Source organism: Leishmania panamensis, assembly GCF_000755165.1.
Source record: "Leishmania panamensis strain MHOM/PA/94/PSC-1 chromosome 29 sequence".
Taxonomy (NCBI): Eukaryota; Euglenozoa; class Kinetoplastea; order Trypanosomatida; family Trypanosomatidae; genus Leishmania; species Leishmania panamensis.
Genome location: NC_025875.1, coordinates 738,748 through 748,620, shown reverse-complemented (window position 1 = coordinate 748,620; position 9,873 = coordinate 738,748). Strand labels below are relative to the sequence as shown.

The window sequence follows — 9,873 nt, the reverse complement described above, 5'->3', positions numbered from 1 at the left end:
ATATTCGTATGAAAGTTTACTCGTGCGCTTATACTCGTTGTTATTTTGGTATCTGCTGTTGCTCTTTTATTTGCCATGGTGTCTGTGTGGCGCAGCGGCCTTTTCCTTTTCGGCCGGGCATGCATGTGCTGTCGCTGCTCCTTTTTTTTTTCTGGTGCTGTATTGATGTGTTGTATAGGCGTGGGCAGATATAACGCCGGTGGACTAGTGGAGCGTTAGTCAACTGCGTAGACAGACGTACGTTCGCTTCTGCTCCCCTCTCCCTGCGCTATTTCGCTCTGGTGTTTGCCCCTTTTCTCGTTTTTAGTGATGTGTATGCAGTGATGCATCCATACATGTGGTCTCGGCCAGACGGGCCATTCTCCTCTGTTCTGCCTGCGCCACCTGGATCTATGTGCCCACTCCTATTCCTGTATGCCTGCAGCGGAGAGCTCTCGATGACAAGGAGGCCGGCGGCAAAGACAGGAGCACACACCCACAAACGCCAGCCACATTGGCGCGCACACAATGCCAAGACATTCCGCTCCCTCAAAGGGCGACGAACGTGAAGAAAGTTATTTGTGCAGTGCCTCGATTGGCACCGCTGTCGTCGTTGCGCAAGCTCGTCTAAACGAGAATCGGGGCGCACATTCATTCACTTCCTTGTGTGGCACAGGCCTCAGCTGCTAGTCTCCCCGAGATGCTCGCCTGGGAGCTAAATGGGCGGAAACAATCACAACTGACGCGGCTGTGCTGGAAGAATGGTCGCAGTACGCGGGCACTTCTCCCCGTTTAGGGACATCGGCAGGTATTTCCATTTGTGGTTCATCATCACCTCACCTCTACGCCGCTCGAATCTCTGTGCCTTTTATGTGGTGTGGCTTCTACTGCACCCTGCGCAGGAGCACACACACATCCACACACACACACATCCACACACACACACACATCCACACACACAATACTGTCACGCACATAAACGAACGTATTGTGAATACTTCTGTCGTGCAAGTCCCCGCCTCTCTCACCTCCACCGCTTGCCTGCTAACTTTCATTTTTGCCTTCTTTTTTTTCCTCCCTCCTCCCCCTCCTCCTTTTCGGTTTCCTTGCTTTTGCCTCTCTGCAGCTCTTTGTCCCCTCAGCTATCGTTGTTGCCGTGGGCATTACGCCTCTCCACTTCTGTTTCGCCCCCCCCCTCCCCCTTGCCCACTCCAATCTCTCCATCGCTTTTTCGTTCGTGGAGAGCTGGCATCAGCCAATTTTCCTTGCCGCTCTAGTGTCTTAGTGCTATTGCTGCTGTTACCGTGCGGGCCTGTGTGCGCAGATTAAGCGCCGCCGGGCTGGTGGCCAGATTCATTCTCTTTCTGAACAGGCTGTTAAGTCGCAATGCCCATGCTCACCGAGGCCGAAATCGCTCCGTCTGCCATTGAGGAGGAGCGAAAGAGACTGCGAGAAGCGACACAACACGTTACAGATATTGAGAGGCAGATTGATGCGCTACATAGAGAGCTGGCGACGGCGCGCACACGGTGGGAGCAGCTGCGCTTGAGTGTACAATGGCGAGAACTCATGGCGGCGGTGAATGCTGACGAGGACGTGTATGCCGTGGTGGAGAGGCTGACGGGCGCCTTCGCCGCGTTCCGCGAGTCTCTCGTGGAGCCGGAGAACTACCTACAAGAGCAGAAAGGAGAGGTGCCGAACGAGGAGGACATCGTGCCATACAGCGATACAGACGACTACGCCGACTTTAGCGAAGTGGAGACGGTGGTGGAGGAGGTGCTGGCCACTGTCAAGGAACAGCTAGAGTCACGCACGGCGGCGTCATGGCCGTCGTCCCGGAACATCAATTGCAGCTCCTCGTGTGAGTCCTCAGTGTCCGGTGAAGATCCCAGTTGCCCTGATGATGAGTTGGTGATGGTGCAGAAAGCGAAGGCTACAGCACGGCGTCAAGCCCTCCTGAAGCTGCTCGTGATTACGGTACTGATGGGCCGAGTGGAGCAGTACTGCGGGTTCAAGCTGATCTCAGAGGCCAGCAACGTGCCGCGGTCGGACGCGGAGGAGATGCGGGACGGTGTGACTTCGGTTTGGCAGTGGCTCTTCCATGAGCAGCCAGGGGTGCTCACGGCGGAAGAAAGTGCAGAGTGGAAGGACATTGTCCGCGCCTTTCTTGGGGACAGCTACGCTGCGGCACCTTAGGGCACGAGATATGCACGGAGAAAAATGACAAGATGTTGGCCGGCACGTGAAGTACTGATAGACGCTCTCACTGTTTCATCACGTCTATTACGTTTCCTCGTCTGGAGCTCACGTTGTAAACTTATTTCTACAAGACGCATACGATAGTGCCGGCATTCGTTCTCGGCAAGCCGCGACACTCTGTGACTACACCCTCCTCACCTTGACAACTCACTATGCAGCTGTGGTCCTCTTCACATCTTCTCAAACCTTCAAACCGATTCCTCTGTGGTGGATGAGAAGAGTCTCAGAAGAGACAATTTCTGTGTACACATGTGTGCGTTTACATGCGTTCATATGGCTTACACCTCCGCAAAGGTCACCTCCCGCTCTCTACCCCCCCCCCCACAGGTCAGCTACTCCCACACACGCAGGTGTGTATTTCGATTTTTTTGTGTTCACTTTTTGCTGATGTTGTCTCGGCGTCTACCGTTGTGTGTTTTTCCTCGTCTTTGTTCCTTGCTGCCCCCTTTCATTTGGCCACCATGGCGGTGCTTTTCCTCGTTTGTTGCCGCTGTTGCGTGTAGTCACCGATTGTGATGAGTTTTGGTTCCGTCCCCCGCTCTGCTCCGCTCTTCTGCGTCACTCTTTTTTTTGTTCTGCTGTAGGAGCCGCGATGTCTCTCTAAATTGTTTCCTCTCCGGCGTTTTCCTCTTCTCCTCGGAGTATATCTTTCTGACCAGGCACGTGCCTCTCCACAGCCCCTCTGCCTGCCACACCCGCTGCTGGCACAGACTCATGGCAGCGTCCCGCCTGTCGCGGCCCATGCCTGCACGCCCTCCGCGGCATCGGCGGAAATGGCGGATAAGGCCCCCAGGCAACAACGCGGTCCTGAAGCGCAGGCCCCGTGCGGCTGGCATGGTGTGCCGCATCCATCCAGGACCCGCAGAGGCGAGCAGTGCACGAGTGGTGGGTGGGAGCGGCGCGCTGCGATGCGGACGAGCCAGCCCCAGTGGGCATGCGCGCGAAGCGTGCGGCGTCTCCTGCACCCAGCCGGATGGGGTGCTGCGGCACAGGTGCCGGATGCATGACGAGGGCACCGCGAATTGCGCCGCGGGGTGCTCCCGACTCCAGTGTGGAGAGTCTCCACGCCGTACTGCGCACTACCGCGGGCTGGAACGACGGGAGGGGGGTGAAGCACGGCATACAGGCAGGGCACGTGGCCGCAGAGGGTTGTGAGCTGCTGCTGGCTCACTTCCTCTCTGAGCTCACGCGGCATGCACCTTGGATCACCCCCCCCCCTGTTACCCTCACGGCAGACGCCGGTGCCTCTGCCCTTGAGCGTGCCCCTGGGCCGCAGCCCGGTGGGATCGAGGCGCGCAGTCCGCCCAGGTCCGGCTGGCGCCGGTGGCGCCGCATGCATCGGGAGCAGGGGCAAGGAGGGACGAGAGGAACCCCCTCAGTGCGCGGGCCGATCCAGCGGCCGGACGGCTCATCCCCGGCGATGTGGATGAGGCTGCAGCGCGGCAGAGGCATCCGTGCGATGCGGCGGTCTGTGCGCCTCTTTGCTGCGTTGTTACTCGAGGGAGAGAGGCGTGCTGAAAGGGAAAAATGCGATTGCTGCGGCGTTGATATGGAGTGTACTTCATTTTCCTCTTTCACTTCTTTCCGGGCCACCCGGGCAGGCTGAAGTGTATAATCGGAGTAAAACGAACGTGAGGCATAAAAGGAGTCGACAAAGCGCGGCTGTTTGCTTTGAGTGCCGAGACAGAAGTAGAAGATGCTCCGTGTGTGAGTGATACTCCGCACCTCGTCCCTCCTCGTTCTCTGGGGTACGATGCCAACGCCCCACCCCCACTTAGCAGTGTAGTCATGCGGCTTTCGTTTCCGTGTCTCGTATCTTGTCTGTGTTTTATTCACTTCGGATGGACTCTGCGCCTCTATTCCCTGACATTTTTCTCCTTTGCCTTCTCCGACCTCTTCCTCGTCGTGCTGTGTGGGGCCACAACCCCCAGGATTCACAGAGAAACTTCCAAGAAGTGGAACGAAGGAAAGGCGGACTCTTGTCGGTGCGGACTACTGTGCAGCGAATAATCTAATAACGTGGACGCAGTATTGCATGCTACTGCACGCTCTACACGTGCGATACCCCGCGAAGCTGCATTCGAGTTCCCCTCTCGCAACCTAAACACAGTCAGCGAGATACACACACTTCAAGTTCAGTGGTCCCTGCGTCTACGCATTGCCTACCTCTCTCTCCCCATTGTGGTGCATCTATACTCACCACTGCGTCTTCGCTTTCTCCCTCGGCGAACTGGCTGCCCTCTCTGTATTCTCTGTCAAGTGTGCCGCCAGCAAGGTGACCCGAAGAAAACCAACGCGTACGATTATACGCCCGCACACGGACTCGCAGGCATAATTCAGCCGCATTACGTACATCACTGCGAACACAGCGCAGCGGCGGCGACATTCAAAATTGTGTTGGTTGCCACTTCGTTTCCTTGTACCTATTCTCTTGTTCACGTGATCATCTACGCCATTGTGCCGCCATCCACGCGCTGCGCCCGTAATCCCTGTGGTACTCGTATCCCCTCACCTCTTCCCTCATCATCATCTCTCTCTCTCTCTGAGGCCTTTGCCTAACACTGAACAGTGGCTCAGACAAAACTCGAAGTGCTGGTGGTGCGTACGTGCATTTGTTGCTTTTTATCCCTTCCCTTTTATTTCGTTCTTTTCATTTTTTTTATTGGGGGGCTTCCGCTCTCTTCGCAGGCGCCCCTTTCGTTTCGTCCTCTTCCCCGCGCCCGTGTTTTTGCCTTTTTTCTTTCTTTCGAGTCGCTGTGCTGTGCCCGGATATCGCTCCTAGCCGCCTCTGGCGGATAGTTTTGTATGGAATGGTGATGGAGTGACGTGGCTACATGTGTGTGTGTGTATGTGTGACCGTGCCCCACCGTCCCTCTTTGAGCATCTCTCCTTCCCACCTGCGGCACTTCGCCTTTCCTCTTTTCTCCTTTGGTGCTGACCCACGCATAGGCGAAAGCGTATATCAGCTAGCGCAGGGACTTCCACTTTTTTAGTGGCTCACGATAACTGCGTCGTTCTTTTATTTTTATTATTTTGCCACCCAGCCTTCTCTTTCTCGTGCTTCACTGCAAAGCGCACCTGGCGCGGGTGACTCCTTGTGTGTGCCCCCATCCTCATCTCCTCGTCATCTGCTCTCCTTTCATTTCTTCGTCGCTCGCGTCTTCCCATCTTTCTTGTGTTACCCCCCCCCCACCCACACACACACCTTCTCTTCCCCACTTCTCAACTGTCGCTGTTGCTCGCCCTGTGGATTCTCTGGTGCTTCCTTTCTCATTGTTGTTAGTTCGCTTCTTCTATTGCGTCTCTTTTTCCCCTATTCATCTCGTTCCAGATCGATTTGTTGCCTTGCCCTATTGCCGTTGTTGTTTTCATTGTTCTCCCTCCTCTACCTCTCTACTCCGCCTTGCATCTGTCCGCATATTTTTCTTAGTGCTTTCGCCCCCCCCCCTCCCCCTCTCTCTCTCCTGCGTGTGTGTGTGTATGTGCGTGTGCGTCTAGCTTGACTGCTTACCGCCTTCACTACACATCGTTCACCCAAACATCCAGCAGTGCACGTTCGTTTCTGTCGTCTTCCTGAAGTTTCTTCGTCAGTCCTCCAGGGGCTGGCAAGCAATAGAGGTGAAAGTGTGTACGCATACACATGCACACAGACGCTCAGCGCACCCAAACCTGCTTGATTCTTCTACGAAGTGAGGTAGCCGGAACGACGTGCCATGTACACTACCATCTCCAGCGCGTTCGCCGCATGGGCCACTGTTGGGGCGCACCGCGGAAACTGGCGAACGCGCGTGGCGAACTCGTGGATAGGTACGCAATCTAGTAGTCTATACACGCCGTCGTCTGCGTGTCTAACGTTGCATCCTGCGGTCGCACGTACCACAAGGACTGCTGTATGTCGGCGAGGAGGTGGCGCTGTGCTTGATGTTACCGCGTCGGATATGGAAGTGCCCCGAGGTCAACAGCTCAGCGTGCCCGTGCAAAGGCTTCTGTGGGGCCCTAAGGCACCATCTCCAGAGAAGATGATGGCAGTGCTCACGGAGCAGCATATGACTGGAGTAGCATCGTCGGTGGTAGCAACTACCCGGGCCGCGTCGGTTGCCACTCGTATGCGCCGATCCGCGGCCTTGGACGCAGTCACTGCATCCATAGAAATGCTTGGTGACACCGGCGTAGCCATCCCCATGGGTGGCGCACCGCAGCCCACGAAAAGGGGTTCTCCTGCCGCTACTTCACCCAATGGCGGGGCTGCGTCCACGGGCACAGCAAGGCAAAACCTAGGGTCATCTGCTGCTACCCCCACATGTGACAGCTCCTCCGCACCACTGTCAAGCACCGAAACACTGGTTGCAAGACCACCTGCACGAGTCTTCTCTTTCCGCGGCAATCCCCACGAGCTGCAGGACTGCCTTCGGGGTGCCAAAGTCCTAGTGTTTTTCTACAAAACATCATGTGCCCCTTGCACTGCGATTCGTTCAAAGCTGCTTCGCGCGGTGGCAGGAGCTGGTGTTGTCGGTGGTGGCGGTGCTACAGCCACACCACCAACCTCCACGGTGTTCGCTACAGAAGATTCAGGGATCGACGGCTCGTCACCTCCTCTGTCTGCGCCCTTACAGCTATATCAGAACAACCGAGAGAGGCCCACACGTGGACTAACCACCGCCCCAGTTGCCGCTGACACAGAGGCCACAGATGCTGCGGCTGTCGTAGCAACCACCGCGACCATGACGGTGGAAGAGCAGAAAGCCTGCAACGTTGCCTGTCGCTTCCTCGGGGGCGTGGCGAAGCCGTTCCCGCACTCCGTCATCCTACTCATGGTAGACACGAACGCGAATGCTGAGGTGACTGCCTTGCATGACATCCGCAGTCTCCCAACGTTCATGGCGTACCGAAACGGCTGCATTATAGGCCGCTTTGAGGGATCTCACGAGGACGAGATCGATAAGCTGGTAGACCTCCTCACGCAGGACTCGACTGAGGGAAGTCCCACCACTGACAACGAGAAGGCCTCTCAGCAGCAGCAGCAGCAAAAGGGCACAACCTCGTCACCTGTGCCAGGAGACTACGATTCTCATCACCCGTGACTCTTTTTCTTCTCTTTCATAGGGCCTTTATTCGTTAGGCGCGCTGAATTGTGAAGAGGCATACAAGGCAAGAAAAAGCGGAATAGGCGAAATGGGGGAGACGAAGTGTGCGTCAGTACTGACACGCCTTCCTCAGGTTCGCCTTCACAAAATACCATCGTCTCCTTCATAGCGGGTCGAATGCGTATCCGCCGGCTTTTTATTTATTGGGGGGGTTGAGCGAGTCTGCATGCGCTCCTGTGTTACCACGCTGGTGTTGTATGGTGCTCTTCCCTACCCCTTGACTGGATGTCGTCGTGCTTTTCCCTCCTCCGTGCCCTTCGTCTTTCGGGTGTTGGGTGAGGAGTGGCTGCCAGCTGTCGTGGTACATGCGCCGCTGTGCGCTTTCGCTCGCGCTCTCTGGGAGCGTAAGTGCAACAAAGTATATAATGCCACGCTCTGGCGAAATGCATAAGAAGCGCCACAGGCGGCCAACGGGATCTGCGGAGACATGTGTATCCGTGCAGGGCTGTGTTGAAGAAGGTTGCCGACACGTACCTCCATAAATAAACACAAGCAAGCAACAGGTAGTGGGGCACACAGCTCTGCTGTACATGCAGCGCCTCGGCCGCCATATTCATAGGGAACCAGCAAATTACCAAAGAACGTGTTGACCAACTCCGGTCGCTAAATCTGAAGCTGGATAGCCAACTAAGGCAAGAGGGGTGGTAAGGAAGCAAGGAGCGCATAACATCTCTTCGACTACTCTTGTGATCTTTCTGCCATGCGGTGGCCACTGTGCTTGAGTGAGCACTCCAGGCGGGAGGGAATTCGTTTCTTCGCTACAGCTGAGTGAGGTGCTTGTCAGCTCTTCCACAGAGTGACACTCAATGCGGCTGATGATTATCGGTCGCCTGCAAGGGGCACGTTTCCCTGAGCCTTTCTTTCGTGCACTCTCCGCCTATCACTCCAAGCCCCTTTTCTCGCCCATCTCTTAACTCATTACCCCCTTCTTTTTCTTGCTTTTTCGGTTTGGCATCCGCACCGACAGCGGGGCATCCCTTTAGCCACTGTGAATTGGAACACGATGACAAAGTGGACAGGCACGCAAAATCCTTAAAGCCAGAGATGCCGGCGCCCACTGCATGAATGGAGGACCTCGTCACCGGTTTCGGGCGCCAGGCCGACATCCCCGTTGGCCCATGATATACCTATGCGGCATTCCGAGAGAAGAGCTACACGGCAGAAGCCATTTCACACTACCGAACAAAAGGGACGCCGAGCTTACGGAACGGCAGACGACCATCCTCTCCCAGTTGCGCACGGGCACCTGCCCGCACTTTGGATTCCTGCAGCGGCGGGATGACAGGCGGTGACAGCACCGAGTGCAGATGGTGTGCTGCCTACTGCTCCGCTGACACTGTGGTGCCCCCAACCACCTGCGCTTGCCACGAGAACGTCCGACTCCGCGCTGTGCCCGATATGCCACGCGTGATTGGCGCGCCGCTCGAGGCTTGAAGCACACCTCGTTTCAGACTGAGATATTGCATGCAGTGGCCTGGTGACGCGCCTCTCTCTCGTACTGCATGGGGCTCCCCGTTGTGTGCCTGTCGCTGCCCCTCTGCGGCCCCTCAGCACGACAAGCCGTGGGCTCTTTGTGCGCCGGCACGTGCCTCTCCACGAGCCCCCTCTGCCTGCCACACCCGCTGCTGGCACAGACTCATGGCAGCGTCCCGCCTGTCGCGGCCCATGCCTGCACGCCCTCCGCGGCATCGGCGGAAATAGCGGATAAGGCCCCCAGGCAACAACGCGGTCCTGAAGCGCAGGCCCCGTGCGGCTGGCATGGTGTGCCGCATCCATCCAGGACCCGCAGAGGCGAGCAGTGCACGAGTGGTGGGTGGGAGCGGCGCGCTGCGATGCGGACGAGCCAGCCCCAGTGGGCATGCGCGCGAAGCGTGCGGCATCGCCGTGGTGCTCTTATAGATATGGCTATTACTGTCATCTCTCTGCTTGTGTGCGTGAGTGTGAGTCTTTCCGTTGTAGCGTACTTTGTACCTCCCGCCGTCTCCTTCTTTCTCTTATCCTTTCGTTGTGTCCTCTCTTCTTTGCATGGGACTGTGGGGGTTTCCAGTCGCGTGTAAATGCGACCGCTTCACGCACGGCATCACAAAGTACGACGCCTTCAATTGTGCACTACGTGCTGGTGAGTTTGTCTACTACGTGCAAAGCCAGTCGATGTGCCTTAGACAGCTTTGCTGGGGCGAGGGACTAGCCGACTGCAGGGCCCACCTCCCCAACTTATCGGATGGATGTGGAGTTCATCTCTGACTGAGACAAGGGGGTGCTGGGGTTTCTTCCTTTCTGCCTCTTCACAACATTCAGTGACGGGTGCCGTGATGAGAACCGGACTGGTCAGGCGGGGGCACTGACAGTCCTGTGACAGCATTGAACTACGAATGACATGGTGCCTCTGCGAGCCGCCGTACGTGGGGTAGCACTGTGGCCTCAACGCCTCGGATGTCGAAGCGCGCGCACAGCAACTGAACGCGCTACCGATCTGGGGTATACATTTGTG

At 56.7% G+C, this 9,873-nt stretch overlaps 2 protein-coding genes across 2 annotated transcripts, besides 2 other annotated features; both read left to right on the top strand.

The window, feature by feature from the left end:
- Positions 1–1,365: 1,365 nt before the first annotated feature.
- LPMP_291730 (hypothetical protein) lies at positions 1,366–2,175 on the top strand (the record flags this gene model as incomplete). Its single annotated transcript, XM_010702476.1, has 1 exon — positions 1,366–2,175. One exon carries the CDS (start codon positions 1,366–1,368, stop codon positions 2,173–2,175), a length of 810 nt encoding a protein of 269 aa, XP_010700778.1.
- Positions 2,176–2,933: 758 nt separating this feature from the next.
- Positions 2,934–3,714: a repeat region.
- Positions 3,715–5,951: 2,237 nt separating this feature from the next.
- LPMP_291720 (hypothetical protein) lies at positions 5,952–7,319 on the top strand (the record flags this gene model as incomplete). The annotated part of the gene is made up of 1 exon (XM_010702475.1): positions 5,952–7,319. One exon carries the CDS (start codon positions 5,952–5,954, stop codon positions 7,317–7,319), a length of 1,368 nt encoding a protein of 455 aa, XP_010700777.1.
- A 1,040-nt stretch (positions 7,320–8,359) lies between these two features.
- Positions 8,360–9,266: a repeat region.
- The last annotated feature ends 607 nt before the right edge of the window (positions 9,267–9,873 follow it).